General features: G+C 49.3%; 1 protein-coding gene and 1 long non-coding RNA gene across 2 annotated transcripts in view; one reads left to right on the top strand and one right to left on the bottom strand.

Moving 5' to 3' along the window:
• Positions 1–18944, top strand: part of RAB6B (RAB6B, member RAS oncogene family) — a 58163-nt gene extending 39219 nt beyond the window's left edge. The window contains exons 3-8 of the mRNA XM_047874778.1: positions 10765–10818; positions 11014–11119; positions 12677–12788; positions 13858–13951; positions 16901–16967; positions 18543–18944. Coding sequence (XP_047730734.1) covers positions 10765–10818; positions 11014–11119; positions 12677–12788; positions 13858–13951; positions 16901–16967; positions 18543–18607 — 498 coding nt within the window. The 3' untranslated portion in view covers positions 18608–18944. The remainder of the gene's footprint in view (positions 1–10764; positions 10819–11013; positions 11120–12676; positions 12789–13857; positions 13952–16900; positions 16968–18542) is intronic.
• Positions 12345–15126, bottom strand: LOC125174861 (uncharacterized). Its single transcript, XR_007155585.1, has 3 exons — positions 14273–15126; positions 12650–12774; positions 12345–12544 (listed from the first exon to the last, which is right to left on the bottom strand). It is a non-coding gene; the product is annotated as an uncharacterized LOC125174861 (long non-coding RNA).
• Positions 18945–21342: the final 2398 nt, after the last annotated feature.

Raw genomic sequence — 21342 nt, 5'->3', positions numbered from 1 at the left:
GACTAACACATAGTAGGCATTTGAGGATGTGGAAGTGAATGAGTATTAATTACTTATGGCATTTTCCAGAAAGGGCCTGCCCAGGGAAGACCATATCTAACTTCTCCTTGCAGATCTGGCCTGAGAGAGATGGGCTCCAGCTGGCAGTGCTGTGGGGCCAACTGCTTGTGCCTCATGTCTGGGAAAATAGATGATGCCAAGGAGCTAGAAATTTCCTGGTAACCAAGGCCCAGCCAAAGCCATCTGAAAAGTTCTTGTTTTTGCTCCATCCTTAGAGAGCTGACTTTTGTTGTCCTTGTTAAAATGCAAATGAAGTTCCTCTTAAGTGGGCTCTGCTGAGCTATTATGGCTAATGACCGAAAGAGTCTGACAATAGGAAGCCAGACAGGATCTGACCCCCACGCAAACCCAATGACAGCTTCAGGGCACAGTGACAGCTTGAGAAATGAAGGGATTTCAGGGAGCAGAGGGAGCACAGCTGAGTAGTCCAAGTAGAGGCTTTGTAGTAAGGGAGACTTGGGTTCGAATCCCGCTTCTGCCACACAGGTCACGTGTGTGGCCTTGGTTTCTGAGTGACCCTTAGTTTTCTCATGAATAGCACCTTCTGTATACATGGGCATCTCCCTCTGTCTGTCACCCCAGGTAGGGAATCTGCCTCTCCTTCTGGATGCCACAGCCTCCTCAGACTGATTACAGCACAAGCTCAGAGTCTAGGAGGTTGTTTGCAAACTTCACTGCACAAATGAGTTATCTGTAGGCTTGTCTGGAATTCTGATTCCCTGAGCGACACCCCAGAGATTGTGATTCTGTGTGTCTGAGTGGGGGCTCAGGAATCTGCATGTTTAACAAGCTCCTGATGTGGCTGTAAAGCAAGTCGTCTGTGCACTGCATGTTGAAAAATCACTGAATCACTGGCCAGTTGGAGAGACTGATGGGTATGAGATCTTTCCAGTTCCATACAGAAACTTTTAAATGAGGGGCCCTTGAGGCCAACCTGAGGGCTCAGAAGATGACTTGCAGAACATGACTTACAGGGGAACTGAATCTGAATAGGTTTGAACCACATGGAAGAGCATTCCAAAGGAAGGAACAACATTAGATAAGGCACAGATACACAGAGTGACTTTGTGTGTGTGGTGTCTTGACCAGAGGATTACTACTAAAGGATTAAGTAAAAGCTGGACATAAGGGAAATGAGACCAGAGAAAGTGAGGGGCAGGCCCTGAACAGTTTGTAAGCCAAGCTGAAGTGATTGGACTATCTCATAGGGACAGTGGGGGAGTGAAGTGGTCAGATTTATGTTTTAGAAAGAGCCTGGTGCTGGATGAAAGACTAGTTATAAGGGGAGAGCCTGAAAGGCAGAGAGATCAGTCAGGAAACGGTTGAGGTTATTCAGATAAAAGAAGTTGGAGGTCTGTACTGGGGCAGTGCTGGTGGGGGTGGTAAGAATGGAGAGACTAAATGCTCAGGGGGCAAAGTCATCAGCTTGAGGATTCTTCTGATGTGAGGGAGTGAACGAGAGAGCAGGTGAAGAGCAGGGAATCGGGAGGGCTTCCAGAGGCTTCGGCACTGGAGTGGTGGAGTTGCCTTTTGTGGAGGGAGGAAAATAGAAGCTGGTTTGGAGGGATATGATGGGCTCCGTGTGGGACACACCGTGTCTAGTGAGATGTCTAGTAAACAGTAAACAGTAAAATGGATACCTGGATCTGGGGCTCAGGACAAAAGTAAGGCCTGGGGTGTACATTGGAAAGCTGTCGGCACATCCTATTTGAAGCTGTGAGAATAACGAGGTGCCCTGACACAAGCAGGGAACACCAGCATTTTAGGAACAGGGAAAGGAAGAAGTTCCTGCAAGAGTTCAGTAAGGAACAGCAGTTAGAGAGGCAGGGAAGCCAGAAACAAGTCATGTCATGAAAAGCAAAGGAAGAAAGGGTGTCCAGGAAGAAGATTGGTCATCAGGGTCAAGTGCATCAATTGGGGATTGGCTCAACAGTGTCCTTATAATTTAGAGAGGCGTCTAGGTGGCTCAGTTGGTTGAGTGTCTGACTCTTGATTTTGGCTCAGGTCATGATCTCATAGTTGGTCAGTTTGAGCATGGAGCCTGCTTGGGATTCTCATTCTCTCTCTCTCTCTCTCTCTTTCTGTTTCTTTCCTGTTCATGCTTGCTTACTCTCTCTGAATGAATAAATAAATAAACAAACAAACTTAAAAAAAAAAAAAAGAGCGTCCTTACAATTTGGAGATGAAATGGCACCTGGCAATGGTAGCAAGTGTACTTTCAGTGGGCGGAGGGCAGAAAGTGGACCACCCTAGTCAAGTAGGAGGTGGGAGGAGAGAAAGTGGAGACTGGGTTTGGGGTCCTTTTCCAGTAAGCCTACCATTTGAAGAGAGCTGAGAGAATGCCAGATGGCTAGGGAGCCACTTAGCAACAGGGACATGAGAATTTTGAGAATGCTTCTTGGACAAAAGGAAGGAGCAGAGCATGGAAGGTTGAAAATACAGAAAGGAGATGGCTGAGAGAGCATCACCTGGGAGGAGGGGGCCAGGAACCAGGGATCTGCAGAAGCTTGCTTTGAACAGGAAGAGCAAACATGCAGAGCCCAGAGGGATGTGGGGATAAAGCTGGACACTTGTAGACAACTTTGCAAATAACCTTTTCAATCCTGGCTCTGCTTCTTCCAGCTGTTGACACTGGGCAAGTAACTTAACATCTCTTCTACTCAGTTTTCTTATTAAAATTTTTTTTAATGTTTATTTATTTTTTTGAGAGAGAGACAGAGCACAAGTCAGGGAGGGGAAGAAAGAGAGGGAGATACAGAATCTGAAGCAAGCTCCAGGCTCCTAACTGTGAGCACGATAAGGGGCTTAAACTCACGAACTGTGAGATTATAACCTGATCCAAAGTCGGATGCTTAACCGACTGAGCCACCCAGGCGCCCCTTTTACTCAGTTTTCTTAGCGTGACATACAAATACTAAAGAACATAACTCATAACATAGATATCAGGATTAAATTAAGTAAGGCATGTAAAGCACTCTGTACAGTAGCTGGCTCATGATAAGTAGTCATGTTTAGTCATTGTTACAGTGCTTACCAGTGTTGTTGTATTAAGGGTTAAATGCAAGGAATTGAAGTAGTTTATACCTAATGTTGTAAAGTAAGATTTGAGACCATTTTCTGAGAGAGAGCCACGCTGAGGATGGAAAAACAGGGGAGAATGTTATAAACTATTGCTGATATGGATGCAAATAGGAGGCAAAAGCAAGTCACATGTTTTTATATTTACCCATAGATTTACCATTTTTGGTGCTCTTATATTCTTTAAAGATTCAAATTTCTTTCTGTAAAAGTTCCCTTTAGCCTAAAGCATTTCTTATAATTAGGGCCCAATGGTGACAAATTATCACAGCTTCCCCTTACTTGAAAATGATTTGCCTTCATTTTTGAACAAAAGTTTCACTGGCTATTGAATTTTAGGCCAACATGATGGTGGTGGTGATGCTGTTTCCTTGAAAGATGCTTTTCCGTTGTCTTCTGTCCTCCATTGTTTCTGAGGAGAAATCGGCCATCATTTTTGCCATTATTCCCTTGTGTTCAACGTGTCTTTCCATTCTCTGGCTACTATCAAAGTTTTCTGTGTATCTTTGGTTCTGGCAGTTTGACTATGACATGCTTACGTGTGGTTTTCTTTGTATTTTTCATGTTTTAGGTTTGCTGAGCTTCTTGGTACCATAGGTTGATGTTTCTAATCAAGTTGCAGAAAAGTCTGGCTATTAATTTTTCAAAAATGTCTTTGCTGATTCTGTCTACTCTCTTTTTGAGACACCAATTGCATGTTAACAGATCACTTGATATTGTTCTAGAAGTTCTGGAGACTGTATTCATTTTTATTGTATGTTTTTTCTCTGCGCTCCAATTTGAACAGTTTATTTTGTCCTCTCAAGTTCACTGACCTTTCTTTTGCAATGTTCTAGCTGCTGTTGTACAAATCCAGTGCATTCCAGGTATTGTATTTTGTAGTGTTAAGAGTTTTGGTTCTTGTTTTTAGAATTTCCATGTATCTCTTCAAATTCATCATTCGTCTTTCCCTTTATATGTTTAACATATTTATAACAATGATTTTGAAGTTATTCTCTGCTATTCCAACATCTGGCTCATTTAGGGGTCTGTTTTCTTGATTATGGCTTGAACTTCCTGCTTCTTCACATGTCTAAACCTTTTTATTGTATAGTGGACATTGTGAATACAGGCATACCTTAGAGTCCCTGCAGGTTTGGTTCCAGGCCACTGAAATAGAGTGAATATTGTAATAAATGAATCAAATTTGGGGCACCTGGGGGCTCAGTCGGTTGAGCGTCTGACCTTGGCTTAGGTCATGATCTTGCAGTTCATGAGCTAGAGCCCCACGTTGCGTTCTGTGCTGACAGCTCAGAGCCTGGAGCCTGCTTCGGATTCTGTGTCTTCCTCTCTCTCTGCCTCTCTCTCTCTCTCTCTCTCCCTCTGTCTCTCTCAAAAATAAACATTAAAAAAAGAAATTTTTTTGCTTTCCCAGTTCACATAAAAGTTATATTTATATTATACTATAGTCTATTAGTGTATAATAACATTATTTCTAAAAAAATAATGTAGATATCTTAGTTTAAAAACCTTTATTGCTGTAAAATGCTAACCATCATCTGAGCTTTCAGCAGGTTGTAATCTTGCTGGTGGAAGGTCTTGCCTCAACGTTGGTGGCTGCTGACTAATCATAGTGGTGATTGCTGAAGCTGGGGATGACTGTGGCAATTTCTTAAAATAAGACAACAACGAAGTCTGCCACGTTGGTTGACTCTTCCTTTCACAAATGATTTCTCTGTAGCATGTGATGCTGTTTGATAGTGTTTTACCCACAGTAGAGCTTCTTTCAAGAGTGTAGTCAATCCCCTCGAACTCGGTCTCTGCTTCATCAACTAAGTATATGTGGTTTTCCAAATCTTTTGTTGTCATTTCAGCAGTCTTCCTGGCATCACCAGGAATAGATTCCGTCTCAAGAAAACACTTTCTTTGCTCATTCATAAGAAGCAAGTCCTCATCCGTTCAAGTTTTATCCTGAGTGCAGCAAGTCAGTCCCATCTTCAGGCTCCACTTCCAGTTCTCTCGCTGTTTGCACAACATCAGCAGTTCCCTCCTCCACTGAAGTCTTGAACCCCTCAATGTCATCCATGAGTGCTGGAACCAGCTTCCAAACTCCTCATTAATACTTATGTTTTGACCTCTTCTGAATGACAAATGTCATTAATTGCATCTAGCATAGTGAATACTTTCCAGAAGGTTTCGATTTACTTTGTCCAGATCCATCAGAAGAATCACTGTCTATGGTGGCTATACCCTTACAAAATGTATTTCTTAAATAAGATAATAAGACTTACAAGTCAGAATTACAACTTGATCCTTGGGCTGCAGGATGGATGTTGTGTTAGCAGGCACAAAAACGGCATTAATTTCCTTGTACATCTCTATGAGAACTCTTGGATAACCAGATGCATTGTCAATGAGTAGTGGTAATATTTTGAAAGGATCCTTTTTTCTGAGCAGTAGGTGTCAACAGTGGACTTAAAATATTCAGTAAACCGTGTTGTGAACAGATGTGCTGTCATCCAGGCTTTGTTGTTCCATTTACAGAGCACAGGCAGAGTAGATTTAGCAAAGTTCTTCAGGATCCTAGGATTTTTGGAATGGTAAATGAGCGCTGGCTTCAACTTAAAGTCACTAGTTGCATTGGTCCCTCACCGAGTCAGCATGTCTTTTGGAGCTTTGAAGCCAGGCATTGACTTCTCCTCTCTAGCTATGGAAGTCCTAGATGCCATCTTCTTCCAACATACAGCTGTTTTGTCTACATTGAAAATATGTTGTTTATTGCAGCCACCTTCATTAATGATCTCAGATCTCCTGGGTCACTTGCTGCAGCTTCTCTATCAGCACCTGCTGCTTCACCTTGCACTTTTAGGTTATGGAGACAGCTTCTTTCCGTAGACCTCATGAACCAACCTCTGCTGGCTTCCAGCTTTTCCTCTGCAGCTTCCTCCCTCTCTCAGCCCTCGTAGAATTGAAGAGAGTCTGGGCCTTGCTCTGGACTAGGCTTTGGCTTAAGAGAACGTTGTGGTTGGTTTGATCTTCTATTCAGACCACTCAGACTTCCTCCATATTGGCAGTAAGGCTGTTTCATTTTCTTATTGTCCATATGTTCACTGGAGCAGCACTTCTAATTTCCTTCAAGAACTTCTTTGCATTCACAACTTGGCTGTTTGGTGCCAGAGGCCTAGCTTTTGGCCTGTGTCAACTTTTGACATACCTTCCTCACTAAGCTTAATCACTTCTAGGTTTTGATTTGAAGTAAGAGATATGTGGGGTGCCTGGGTGGCTCAGTCAGTTGAGCGTCCGACTTCGGCTCGGGTCATGATCTCACGGTTTGTGGGTTCGAGCCCCCGTCAGTCTCTGTGCTGATAGCTTGGAGCCTGGAGCCTGCTTCAGATTCTGTGTCTCCCTCTCTGCCCCTCCCCCGCTTGTGCTCTGTCTCTCTCTGTCTCTCAAAAATGAATAAATGTAAAAACAAAAAGTTTTTAAGTGAGAGATATGTGACTCTTCCTTTCACGTAAACACTTAGAGGGCACTGTAGGGCTATTAATTGGCCTGATTTCAATATCATTGTGTCAGGGAGGCCTGAGGAGAGGGAGAGAGATGGAAGAGTGGCCAGTCTGTGGAATAGCCAGAGAATACACACAACATTTATTAAGTTCACTGTCTTATATGCATGCAGTTCATGGCACTCCAAAACAATTACAATAGTAACACCAAAGATCACTGATCATAGATCGCCATAAAAATATAATAATGAAAATTTTGCAATATGAGAATTATTAAAATATGACACAGATATACAAAGTGAGCAAATGTTGGAAAATTGGCTCCAATATCCTTGGTATACATAGAATTGCCATAGACCTTCAATTTGTAAAAAAACAGTTATCTGCAAAGTATAATAAGGTAAAGCATGGTAAAATGAAGTATACCTGTAATAAGTTGTAGGAGATTCTTGGATTGTGTTAACTTCCTCTGAAGAGTGTTGAGTTTTATGTTAATAGGCAATCAAATTATGGAGAGTTCATCTTTTGGGGGGAATGGGAGTAGGGGTTACTTACCATGTTTCAATTTTGTTAAGACAGGTCTCTTTGGGTATTTCCCTTAGTCCTCTGGCGTGACCCTTAGTCCTGAGATGATACCCTTTCTTCCAAAGCCAGCCTTTCTGGGTTTCTCATGGAAAGCCTGAAATGTTTCCCAAGTCCTTATAACTTATATAACTAGGCAGTTACCTCAGGGGAAAAATTGATGAAATGTAGGATCTCACTTTGTTCTCTTTCGTTCCTTCAAAGATTGTAACCCCTCCCATTTTATGCCTACTTTTGATCACTCTTCAGTGCTTAAAAATTACTTGTATTTTTCCACAGTTTATAATAGTTATCTGTGGGATGGTTCATTTGATAAAAACTACTCAGCCATTATTGGAAATAAAACATAGGAATATATTTTTGGGCAGAGCTAATAGTTCAATCATTCCCAGGGACAGTGTTTGTGCTTTGGCAAGAATCTGTACAGCTGTTGGAGGATCTGCTGTGGCTCAGTAGCCTGGCTTGGTGGGGACAGAGTGGTCACTTAAGGAACCAGATATTTCTCTGCTGTGGAAGAACCATGAGAGTGGGACTAAAGGTGGGAGAGAGCTGAAGAGGTAGGAAGTTGGCTTCTTCCAGCCTTCATTTCCTCAGTACCACTGATGTGGTCAGGCTTTTGTGAGGGGTGATTGGAGATAAAGTATGTGGCTGTCCAATAGTGGGTGTTTATGATTGTGGAGGCCACTGAGTTGAGCTTTGCCAAGGCTTGATCCAAATGGCACAATTCTTGTCATGTCATCTGGTGACTTTTCAGTCCTTCATGGAAGCAGAAGTGCCTTGTTCCCACATGAGGTAAATTGGAGTTGTCATTGTTACACCATAATCAAGAATATCACCATCACATCCATGCTGCCTACCTTTGAGGGATATGTTTCCCCATGGTTCTTTGCTCTATTGGTTAGGCTATTGTTAGTGTTAAAAGAAACCTAAGATAACAGTAGCTTAAGCAAAGTAGAAGTTCTTTTCTCTCTCACACAGTAGTCTGGGTGTAAGCAGTCTAGGGCTATTGAGGTGGCTACTCTGGGTCAGGGACTCAGGCTTCCTCCATCTTGTTGGTCTGTTATCACTACTCTGTCACCTTCATCTGGATGGGCCAATATGACTCAACACCACCCACCTTCGTTCCAAGCCACCAGAAGAGGAAGGAGGGCAGCTGTGGGCATGTCAGCCTACCCCGCCCCCCCCCCCCCCGCCCCCAGGAAGGACCCATCCCGGAAGATGCATCCATCACCTTCATATCCCATTGACCAGAATTTAGCTCCCCACCTGCAAAGGAAGCTGGGAAATACCATCTTTATTTGGGGGTAGCCATGAATCCGTGTACACATCTAGAGTTCTACTACTAGAAAGGGAGACTGTAGGAGAGCCTGGGTGGCTCAATCGGTTAAGCATCTGACTTTGGCTCAGGTCATGAGCTCACAGTTCATGAGTTTGAGCCCTGCATTGGGCTTTGTGCTGATAGCTCAGGGCCTGGAGCCTGCTTTGGATTCTGTCTCTCTCTCTGTCTCTCTCTCTGTTCCTCCCCCTCTCACTCTCTCTCAAAAATAAACATTAAAAAAAAAATAAGGGAGACTGCATATGGGAGGATAGCCACCAATCCAAGGTCATGTACCTGGGTTTTAGCTCAAGGGTCACTTTACAGAAGGAACCTGGCACTCCCTGGAGAGCCAGTGGAGCACTGATGAAGTGAGAGATTTCCATGTGGTCGGCACATTTCTCCTTAAGGGTATCGGAAGACAAGGACTGTCACTCTAATGTAGATCATTTAGTGGATATTGTGTGACTTAAGGAACATGGCTGGGTCCATAAGCCACTTGTCAATTCCAGACTTGTTCCCCAGTGACTACACCATGTAGGAAAGGTGTGCCAAGCTGAGGTAGAAAGAACCCAAGTGATACCAGTGTTTTAGTGCTGACCCTTCCAGCTTCACCCATGACTAGTAAAGTCACACCAGGCGTGCCCTGGTCTTTCATCTTCAAATTAAATTTGGGTTTGGATTGAATTGGGGTATGTCTAAGGTATGTGGCTAGCACCCATGTTCTAGAATTGTAAGATTCCTCAACACTCCACAGCTTTGCATTAAAGCAACCTTCCATGGGGATGCAGCCACTTTAACTCCTCTGTAGAATTGAGTTGGAGGTCTGAATGTACGGGTACCTGGCATGCTTGCAGACCACCTGGGACCTGCAGACATGGGTTCTGTTTCCTTGGGCTTCCCTGGGTTGTGGTCTTTGTAATCAGAAGTCACTGCACAGCTTCCCATACAATTAAGCTTAATTTTTAATCTTTATTTTTGTTTCAAAATACTCTATTTCTGCCTTTAGAACTATTACATGTTCATTGTAGAAAGTGTAGAAAATAAAGGAAAGTATAACAAAGGAAGCAAAAAAAAAAATTACCCGCAATATTGTTACTCATACTGGAATTATTAAGGCTTTACTGTAGTCCCTTAATTTTAGTATCTAAGAAAATATGAAAAATACTTATGTCTCTATTTCAGTTCATCAAATTGGGATCATACTATTCTATATACATGATGTTTACAACCTGCTTTTTTTCACTTGACCATTTCCTCAAATCCTTAAATATTTTCAAGAATCTGATTTTAAATGACTGCCAAGGATTCTAATCACATGGATGTACCACACTGTACTTAATCAGTGCCCTGGACATTCAGGCTGTGTCTGAGTCTTCATTATTGTTAACTACATAGCACTGACATCTCCATTTCACACGGACAACTTCTTAGCTCCTATCATAGATGCTATCATAGCTCCTATCATAGATGCAGGTGAGCTCAGAGAGGTTGGATGGCCTGCCCAAGGCCACAGCAAGTGAGTGATGGGTCCCTGCCATCTGGCCACAAGGCTGACTGCACCCTGTCCAACCGCCTCTCCCCAGTGCCAGGAAAGAGAGGGCATAGGTGTGGCATAGGTGTACTGGGGACGGTTGGCTCCTAATGTGTTGGTTTAGGTAGAAAAGAGTCAGCGTGGTTTCCCCAGGACATGCTGTTCGGGGTGGTTTGTGATGCCCCTGAGGAAAGCCAGCTGACCACACAGCAGCAAGTCGCCCTGTGCCCACTCCACTCCTGCCTGCTGGGGGCAGTGATGAACCCAAGCCTGGGTGCCTGAGTTCCAGGAGCCTCGAGGGGAGGCTGTGAGAATGGGAGGCAGGTGAGGCCAAGTGGGCTTTGGCAGGGAGACCACTCAGCTCTTGCTCCTCGAGGCCCCCACCCAAGGAGGGCAGGAGATACGCCTGCCAGTGGCCTTGATCCTGGGGAAGCCTTCTCACCTGGCTCTGTCGTCCCCTGCGCAAACACTTTTGTCACTTCCTGAAGACCCCGTCCTCATTCTTACTTGGCACCAACCCACTTCCTCTGAGAGGGACCACTGGGCTCACTGTCGAGTGCGGGGGTGGGGGCAGAGACAGCAGAGCAGGACCCGCCTTAGGCTTGGCATGGGTATCCCCTCTTTTGCTGGCTGTCACCGCCTGGATCACTGGGCTTTTGCCCTTACCTGACACCTTTGAATTTTAACCTTTCTTTGCTTTTCTCTAACAGGCAACCATTGGGATTGACTTCTTGTCAAAAACCATGTACTTGGAGGATCGTACGGTGAGTGCCAGACTTTAGAACTAGAAGGCTAGGGAGGGCCTGCCTCGGAGCCCGTCACCGGGCACCACTGAGAGAGCCCACGCCTGCCCCAGAGTTGGCAGTGCCGGTGTCACAGAACCAGGGCCTTCCCCAGCCCCCACCCCACCGTGAAGACGGCACTGAACCCCTTGTCCACGGTCCCACCCCTTGTGACAGGTGCGGCTGCAGCTCTGGGACACGGCCGGCCAGGAGAGGTTCCGCAGCCTGATCCCCAGCTACATCCGAGACTCCACGGTGGCCGTGGTGGTGTATGACATCACAAGTGAGTGTGGGTCCTGGGGGCAGAGGGAGGGTGGCTCACAGGGGCTCCAGGGCCTGTGTGTGTGTGTGTGCGTGCACGCATGAGCACACATGCATGTGTATGCCCACGTGTGTGCTTGTCTACTGACTGCAAGAAGACAGGTCCTTAGTGGTGGGGTGAGTTGCCTTCCAACACCAGCATGTGTCCACCTCCCCCGACTCTCCTGTGTACAGGACTGAGCTGGCCCTGCTCAGCAGGGGCCTCTATGTAGAACTGAGCAGAGATGCTCAGGAGGCTGGCCTTACTCCCACCTGCCCTCCTTGGCCCTGACGGCCAGAAAGACCCTTGTGGAGTGACTTCTGTGTGTGTGTGTGTGTGTGTGTGTGTGTGTGTGTGTGTCAGGATGGGAGCAGACACTGGTCTTTGGGCCAGTCTGACCTGGCAGCCATGGTTTTACCAGCTGGCATCCCAGCTCCTCACTGGGTCTGCTGGAAGGAGAGGCCAAGTGGGGCTGGGAGAGCACTTCTCACACAGCGCAGCTCTCGTAGCCAGAACAGCTGTTCTTGAGAGCAACTGCACAGCCCTGAGGGAGGCCCGTCCCGGGGGGGCCCAGGGCAGGTGCAGAGCTGCAGCTGCCCGGGTGGGTGCAGCAGACCACACCCGGTGAGCCCTTGTGCTGTGGTCGCGCTGGTGGCGGGAGGGGACCCTGGGCGCCAGCCACAGCACTGAGATCATGTGGGGAAACGTGTGCATCCCACTGCTTCGAGTCGAGTCCGCGGTCCCTGGCTCCGCCCGGCCCCTCTTTCCATCCCTCCCTGACTACAGGCTCCCCACCTACCCTGAATACGGGTGAGAGATGGGGCCTTCAGCCTGGGTTTGTGCAGCCTGACGGAAGCAGGGGAGAGAGCAGGCTGGGGGAAACCGAGGCTTCCCGAGATAGGCTGCCTCCCCTCAGCCCCTCAGATGTGTGTGCCGCCGAGGGGTGGACATCACCCTGCAACTACTCCCCACGTCTTCTGACTGAGGAAGGGGCTGCCCTGAAGCGGACTTATCTCTCATTGCTCTTGTCTCTCCTGGGGCCGCCTTCCCCCTCCTGCTCACAGATCCTGAGGGTTCTCTTTGGAAATCTGGCCTTTCCCGAGCCAACCTGAGCTCCCCTCAGTGGGAAGCCACTCGGTAGGGCCTTCCTCCCCAGGGGCTCCTATGGTCCCCTGCCAACACACACGCTTCCAAACTCAGCCAAGTCCAGTGTACCCATTTCTCATGCTCTTCTCTGAGCCCCCAAAGTCAGTTCTGATTCTCAGGTGGGCCCCTAAAACCACTAGTCCGTGTAGCACATTATGACAGTGACCTTCCAACAGGGTGTCTTCCAGGGAGTGGGTCAGCCACATGAGGGTCTCTGCAGGGCCCAGAGGCAGCAACTCCACAGACGCATGGGTCCCCAGCCTGGAAGGCCCAGACCCAGTGGTCTGGGTATGAGGATGCACAGTCCCCCTCCTTCCTGCTGCCCCTTCCCACCTTCCCCCTCGCCCCGCTCGGGCTGGCTCTCACTCTGTTGTGTCCCCACTCCGCCTCCAGATCTCAACTCCTTCCAGCAGACCTCGAAGTGGATTGACGACGTCAGGACAGAGAGGGGCAGCGATGTCATCATCATGCTGGTGGGCAACAAGACGGACCTGGCAGACAAGAGGTAGGTGTGAGGGTGCAAGGTGCAGGGTGCTGGCGGGCCCGGCCCACCCTCCACTGCTCCGCAGCTCCTCCTGGACAAGGAGTTCCGGGATCGCGTGAGTGGCGAGTCTGTGCTTCTGATCTGTCCCCATGCGCCTGGGGCGCTGGAGGCTCCAAGAGCACCTGGTAGACCCTTGCCCCACAGTGTCTCAGCTCTGAAGCCCCACCTTCCACTGCCAGTAGAGACACTGCTCTGAGGGACGTCTGCATGGAGTGGTCTGGGGCCTGGCCGTGGCCACAACACAGCTGCAGACAGCAGTCCCTCAGGCCTCCGTGGGCTTCTGCTTGTGCTTTGTCTCTGCCCATGAGATGCCTGCGCTGGTGTGAGGGTTCTGGTCCCCAGGTGTGAACATGCAGAATTTCCTGTCTGTTGCTGTGTCTGGTTGGGTGGGACACTTCCTCCAAAGAGGCTGCTCCGTGGCCGCCTCCAGTGCACAGACAGGGCTGACTTAGGTGCCACCTATGTGCATTCGTCCACTTATCTCATGGAACCTGACTCAGTCAGATAAAGCAACGGGTCCTGGACTATGAGCTTCGTGAAGTGTGCTCTGACCATCTACAGAATTATCTGACTCAGAGCCTGCGTTATTGGGGTCCTGTCCTTGACGTAAGGGGAATGAGGTTCAAAGCACAGGTCTGTTGTTAAGTAAGCCCTAAGTATGAGGTTGAGGCAGTCACTTCTAACCTCACTGTCCTCCTGTGGAACGGGGACTGTTGACACCACCCCAGAGGCGATATGTGGCTCAAAGTGCTTTCTAGATGTGGCTGCACGGGATGGTGGACCCTTGGGGGGTGGGCAGGTATGGGAAGGCCCGCTGCCCGCTGCAGGGCCTGCTGCTGAGAGGGAAGGCACTGTGGAAGGAGAAGGGGAGAGCTGGTGTCCGGCCGTGCTCTGTGCCCTTCGTGCTGGACGGGGGCCCTGGATCGGAGCCCTGTCCCCAGGGCTGACTAGTGGGCCAGGCCCTCCTCATCTCAGGCTGTTCCCTTTGCCTCTACCGGGGGCTCATTTTCCCCCCTCCCCTCACTCGCAGGCAGATAACCATCGAGGAGGGGGAGCAGCGCGCCAAAGAACTGAGCGTCATGTTCATCGAGACCAGCGCCAAGACTGGCTACAATGTGAAGCAGGTAGGATGCGCCTGGTGCTGAGTCCAGCCAGCCGGGCCACAGGGCCACATCACTCGTGGGCCTGAGGGGCTGGTGACCAGGCTGGGGCAGGCAGCCTGGGCACTATAAACCCCACCTAATGGGAAACAAGATGACAACTTTCAGAGCTGGGAAGGCACACGAGAGGGAAAGAGTGCTCGCTGTCGGGTGGGGGTGGGGGGGTCTGCAAGTACGTCATCATTAGCCATTATTCAGGCAGCCAGTTGCGTGGCCCCTGTAACATGCTGTGTGTCCAGCCACCAACCTCCAGGTGAGAGGAGCAGCATTTCCCTGCCATCTTACCTCATTTGGGAAGGGGGTACAGGAAATTCAGTTCAACCAGTATTTTGGCGTTCATGGCCTCGTGCTCGGCAAGTGCTCGGGGCTGTGCAGGGCCGGGTGGGCTTGGAGAAAGGAGTCCGCCCATGGTGCGGTTGGAGCTTGCAGGAAGCGAGGCCTGGGAAATTGAGCCCATCAGAGAAGCCATAGTGGGGGTTACTCGCCTCGCAGCAGGGGGCTCCCTAGGTCCCCAGACCCCCAAGGAGTCCACCGGTGGGAATCAGCAAGTCAGTGGACTTGGGTGGGAAAAAGCTACCCCTCCATCTTCACTGGCCTCTGACTGCTCTTCAGCCCTTCCTTCAGCAATGAATGCAGGCAACAGGACTCCGTGATGGGGGCAGTGCCTGTGACTTCATCACAGTAGACATCCCAGCCCTGTTCTTGTCACCTTGCGGTGTGACGGGTCCCTCGGCCTTTCCCCACATTGCCACTGCAGTTCAAGGGGTTACTACGGGACCTGCTGCCAGGTCTTGCTGTTTAACATGCTCGTGGGGAAGCAGATTCGCTGCTGTGTAACAAACTTGTCTTTAGAGATTTTATAAGTGTATTTCAGTTCATTTTTAAACTCCTGTAGAACTGATGTCACACACTTACAAGGAGCCCATAGGCTTCAGCAGACTGCCAGAGGGGTCTTTGGTTCAGGAAAGGTTAGGAGCCCCTGCCTTCAAGGAAGAGAGGGCTTGAAGAGGTGAGGAAGGAGAATGTTGCAGACAAGGGTAACCCGTGAGCGCGGGTGCAACAGGAGGGGTGCTGCGGCATAGGGAGTGGGCTCAGTGAAGAGCATGGCTCCGCAAGGGTGTCACTTCCACCCTGCCCCCCCCCCCACCCCCACCCCAGCAGTGCCTGGGAGCGCTACATCAGGCTGTCCATGCAGCAGCTGGTCTGGATGCGGTGACGGTTCACCCGACATGGATGGTGCCCGGAGTGCCCTCGTCATGGCTCTGTTCACGCCCATGCCCTTCCCAGCACTGCTGTGGCATCTCCTGGAGCAGGGGCTGCCTGTCCCTGGAGCATGTAGGAGGCACTGAGCTGCTGCTGTGTGTGGCCCTGATGGGAAGTCATGGGCAGCGGGGAAACCACAGCCAGCATTCCATAAGGCGGGTAGCTTCTGCCCCAGGGGTCAGGCGCAGGGAGATGCTGACGCCTCTGTTATCTTACCATGCTCTGGAACCCAGATGATGGTCTAAGCAGGAGTTAAATGTGGTCTGTCCAAACCCCATTCGGTTCAGAAGTCTTCATGCAGTGCAGACTCCTGGACTCTAAGCCTGATTATTTCTGCTCTCAGAGACCCCACACGGCACCCCAGGAGGTTCCTTCTAGCTGCCAGTTTGGCTGGTGGCAGAGGCTGTGACCATTTTGACAGGCAGAGCAGGGCTGCCTGGGGAAGGCCATGAAGGAAAGCTCCAGAGGAGCGACCGGACCCTTAGCACCCTCGCTCACTTCTTCCTGCCCGACTTGGGGCCTCCTCTGTGGCCTGCCCAGAGGGTCCCATACGCCGCCAGGCCCACCAGTGACTTCCCCACTCTGGTCCTCACCACTGTTGGCCCTGCTACCAACCTGGGTGCTCTCATAGAGCTGGGCTCTAGGGTGAGACCATGAACAAGACCTACCTTATCTCACTTGAGTCTCCGGAGTCGGTGTATGTGGTGGAGGAGAAGGGGGTGTTCAGAATCTTCCGGTGCCTTAAACTTCCGCTTTGTGCTTGTCACCTCCTAGGTTCCATGCCTGCCGCACCTGACATCCCCACGCACCCATCCCCATGTGCACACATCCCCATGTGCACATGTGCACACATCCCCATGTGCACATGTGCACACATCCCCGTGTGCACATGTGCACACATGCATATGTGCACATGTGCACACATGCATATGTGCACATGTGCACACATCCCCATGTGCACACGGGCATACACACCACACACACACAATTCTCCCTGTGCACTTACGCAGACTTACACAGAAGCCCCACATGTGCACACGCCCTACAGACATTCCCTCACACACTTACACAAATTCACAGATACCGCACATCCACATACTCCACACATATGCCTCCACATACAGCATACGCAGCACACTAACACCCACACCCAAACCCACAATGTCACGGTCTCACCCCTGTGTGCTCTTCTCTCAGAATTCTCTTTCCGATGTGACTGTGTGGCCCTGGCTCCCGGTACCCTTCTGCCTCGATGCCTGTGGACTCCTAGAACCCCCTGAGGAGAGGGTCATTTGTCTTGAGGGCAGGTTAAAAGTTGGTGCCCCACATGGCCAGTGGGACAGGAGCCCACCTAAGGGCCTAGATTTTCTGCACTGGGGTAGATCCCTCACAGTCACCATGACTGATACACAGCTCCTGGTGACCCATGGCCAGGCTGCCTGGGTGACAGGCCTGCCAGGGCCCAGACCTGTGACAGGTGCTATGGGCAAGGGAGAGAGGTTAGGTGCAGCCCCTGCCCTCCAGGGCACAGTTAGCAGGACAGACAGGAAAGCAAGGCCCGGGGTCAGGACAAGAAGAGGCAAGAGGGTAGAGACGTAGCTGTGGGGACAGGAGGGATGGGTTTCATGCTGCATCTTCCCCTCTCTCCAGCTCTTCCGACGTGTGGCGTCAGCTCTGCCTGGAATGGAGAATGTCCAGGAGAAAAGCAAAGAAGGGAGTATCCTTTTCCTTTGATAAGTTGTAAGTGAGTGAAAGATGCCGGAGAAGCCATTTATCCATTGATGTATTCACTTAGTATTTTAGAGCAGTGGGCGAGCCTCACCTCGTCTCCAGCCCATCCTTCCCTGCTGGTGAGTATGATGTGGGGCCTCCTCTGTGCCAGGACAGGGCTGAACTCCAAGGGCTTGAACACCTCATCCAGCTCTAACAGCCTAAGCTTCTACTTGTAAAGCAGTGGGGGATTGGGTAACACAGGGATGTGAGTGACAGTGTAGGGCGGGGAGTGAAAAATAGTAACTCTGCCCATGTTTACAGTGAACATCACTTTGTATTTCATGGATACAAGTAGAGTGTCTGCTGCGCAGGAAGGCCGTGTACATCCAGAACATGGTTCAACCTGCTCTACCTGACACACTTCCTACCACGTCCTGCCTGCTTCCTCGGCCCAGCCCTGCACAGCCCCATAGTGTCCACTGCTCTGTGGGACAAGGTCCGCGTGCCGCTTGCACGGTCTACCCCAAACCTCAGGTGACACTCAGAAGCTGAAATTGAGGTGCAGAGAGGTAGTCTTGACTTTTTCCCAGTGGGAAGGAAGGCAGTTATTTATACATACTCTGCCATGTTACCAAAAAAAAAAAAAAGTGTTCATGCGTATATACACAAGATAAACAAGATAAAAACGTTATTTGCGTACACACACATAAGAAAACTGAGGTGTAGGAAAAATCAGAGATAAATGAATACTCAAAATATACGCCATGGCCAAAAAGTGGCAAGGAGAGAAAATGTGACCTTTAGAAGAAGCATGGCTCTTTATAGTACTTAAAGCCAAAAGAGTCCCTCCCCTAGTCCTTAAGCAGGTGCCACAGAAACATCCCGGGACGCCTGCAGCAGGCCTCAAAGCGCTGCCCGGGAAGAGGCCTTCTGTGCGGTGATCAGGCCAGTGTGGGAGGAGTGGCAGCCTGGCTGTGCATCTTGAACCCATTCCTCTGGTGGTTCTGATCAGTGCTCCTACAGCCCACAGCCCCCGGGCACCCGTGGGAAGGGCTGGAGAGGGGGCTGTGCGGAGGCCCTGCCCCGGGGAAGTGGCTTCCCCAGGCAGCATCCTCAGAGTCTAAGTGACAGGCTCTGACTAGAGCCTGAGGGGTCAGTGTTGCTGCGAGGGACTAGAGCGAGGCACACTTAGCCCCGTGCTAAGAGATGGAATCCATGCCTGGCCAGCGGGCTGTCCACCTCCAGTGCACATCTATAGGGTGGGATCGATAAGTAAACAAGGCTGAGGCACTGGTCATCAGGAAGGCTTCTGAGAAAGGGCCTCTCTTGCTTGTGTTTACAGTCATCCCACAGCCCAAATGAGCTTTGCTTCAGGTGGGTAGGGGTGAGGAGTTGTATGAAGAAGAGGGGTGGGAACTGGTGACCCTGCATCCTTCCTCCCCAGGCCAAGCACAGAGCCAAGGCCCTAGGTGTTTGTGGAAAGACAGAGGATCTGCGTGGGGCAGCTGAGGGATGCACAGGGACATGAGCCAGGGTGGTAGTTTCTCTGAGTCATCTTCCTTAGCGCAGCTCCCTGCAGTGATCGACATCAAGCTGGACAAACCCCAGGAACCCCCAGCCAGTGAGGGCGGCTGCTCCTGCTAATGCAGCCTGACCTGCCAGCTTCCTTTGACACTACTCGCTTGTTGTGTTGCTTCCTATTGGTTAGCTTCCTAAGGGGGGTGGGAAATGAGCTTATCAAGATGGGAGGATTTTTCTTTTCTCTCTGTCTCTAGGAGTAGGGTGGGGTGGGGAGGGAGGCTGGGCATCAGGGATCACGTCACTCTTAACAGCTGTTACTTAAACAACTATTTTTTGGTTTGGTTGTAATATATTGTACTTTATTAAGATTGCCAAAAACTGTTAAAATTTAAAAAAAATTTAAAATCATGTGTATACAACTTTTTGCCAGATAAAAATGTAGTCATTTTTATTTAAAAGATGTGCTTTTTGTTTTTGTATATTTGTAAACTTACAGAGAACCTTTTCCACACACCTCCTCCTTCCTGTCCTCTTTGAACCGTTAATCACCTCTGCCCTCCTCCCATCCCAGCCCAATAAATTCCAACAATTAACTGGGCAACTTAATTAGGCTCCAATCCCAGACCCTACCAAACAGGCCCTACCTGGTTAAATCAAACACTGAACAAAACAGCCTCTGAAGAGGCAACTTTTAACTCTGTCCTTCTTCCGTGGCCAGAGTGGGACATTAGCCATGGCCCCGAGGTGGAATTAAGACCCTGTGGACAGCAGGGAGCCCGGCAGCAGGCCTCACTGGAATTACTCCTGCCTCTCCCCTCCCCTCTCTGAAAAGCCCTGAAGGGGGTGGAAGGCACTTGCCACAGGCAACCTGTGTTCTCTGTGGTCCACTCAGTTATTGGCAGATCAAGAGGTCATCGGAAGGAAGGATGAGGTGCTGTCGGCAACCATGGGCTTGTGTCCATGTGTGGTTTATAGCCTTGGGGCACCGTGTGTGGTTCTGAAATGTTCTAACCAACCTTCCCATCATTCAGCCCACAAGTGTGGGTTGAATCTAAGGGAAAGGCAGAGAAACTCAGTGTGTGCCACCCTGAAGCCTTCCTCTTTGGATGTCTGGGAAGCTAGAGCCTGTATCACACAGTATTTGTGATTGGGGAAGGGAGGGTGGACTGCGGTACTGCCACCTTGAAGATGCATGTGCAGATCCTCGGTTGCTGATACTATTGAGTGCCGTTCTGGAAAAGCTACCTGATACATTTCTGCCCCACTGGCATAATGTAGGTGTAATCTTTGTGCACTTACCTTTGTGGCTATCGTAGCAGCACTCTGGTTGCCTGAGGGTACTGCTGAGGCGGGGTCTCTAGAAGGCTGCCCAGAGCGCCGTCCTTGCCATTTTGACTCTTTTCTGAGAAGGGCTTAATCCTGAGAACCTGTAAAATCTCTGAAGAGAATTCTAAGTAATGTAACCCCATTTGGCCAGCATTCCAAATAGACCCACACTTACTGAACCTGCACCTGCACAGAGCCAGGCAGTAGGCAGAAACTCTGTCCCCACTTGGTAAACCCTATCCTTGAGGCTGGCATTGACTCTGCCTCCACTGCTGTGCGCATGTCCTAGGTGAGCTAAAGGACCATCTGGAAGTGGTAGGAGGTGCACCTCCACAAAGGAGAACTCTAAAGTTGTTGCATTAGAACTTCTCAGAAACTAATCCAAAATGGCAGCCGAATTAAGTGGAGTAGAGCCTGGCAGGACTCACTGATATTTGTCTCGTGGGCCTGCCACACACTTTCAGTTTAAGGAGACTGTATGTCAGAGCTGATCTTTAGAGAGGAATTGATCTTCAGGTGAAGAAAAGAGGAAGCAGGATTCACATTGAGCTCTTCTAGTAGGCAAAGACCGATGTATGAACGTAATTCCGATGTCATGTGTTTAGTTTTTATATGTGTGTACATAATTATATACAGAGATAGACTTGTGTATACACCTTCCACACATTCTCACAGAGATACATGTGCTCAATGTATATTCTTGTTTTTCCTGCTCTCAAGTTGGAACTTGCATTGTGATAACAGTTTTGGAAATTCAGAAGTACTGCAACGTGTTGAAATAAGAAATACTTAATATTGTCAAAAAACTTGTGATTGTCTTGCCATCAATAAACTAATGCATAGATGTGTTAAACTACAGGCAAAAACAGCCATGGGAATATGTGCACCGTATCTCTCTATACTTATATGCACAGGTGTGCACGCCCATGTGGGCCAATACCCCCCCACTGTGGCACACCCCCAAGTGGTGCTTGTTGGAACAACAGAGTGCTTACTTACCTCGTGAGAATTTCTAGGAGTCCACATTACAGCACCTGGCCTGGTTGGCAGTGAGGGCCATTGTTTGTGGCCTCTGGGACAGCCCCATTTGCTGGGATCTGCATTGGGTCCCAGTGAATGAATGTATGGTGGATTATAATTTTCTTGGTACTAAAGAGTAGCTTTTCTTAAATATTACTGTAAAAACAGAGTAGAAACTCAGTTACCTTCTCAAGTGCACACACAGTTTAAGGCACCACGAACATTTTTTCTTTCCATCACAGCCTAGGAGCAGTAAGAGATGCAGATGTCATTTGGCTTGATGTGGCCTCAATGAGCCGTGCCTTCCTCACACATACACAGGGTCCTCTCTCGAGTCCAGGCTCTCCCTAGCCCTGGGGCTTCTGAGGCAGGGGCAGTTGTCTCCTCTTGTCCTCCCATCTTAGTGGTGCCATGCCATCCCATGACGCTCCCTCCCTCAGGCCTGGTTTCCACACCTCACTCTCTGGTCTCTTGGGGCAGCCAGATCTCTCACACAGACGTGGGTTGGTTCC

This window comes from Prionailurus viverrinus, chromosome C2 (genome assembly GCF_022837055.1).
Source record: "Prionailurus viverrinus isolate Anna chromosome C2, UM_Priviv_1.0, whole genome shotgun sequence".
NCBI classification, from domain to species: domain Eukaryota; kingdom Metazoa; phylum Chordata; class Mammalia; order Carnivora; family Felidae; genus Prionailurus; species Prionailurus viverrinus.
The sequence above is the reverse complement of the archived record's forward strand: the minus strand, read 5'-3'. Positions and strand labels throughout refer to the sequence as shown.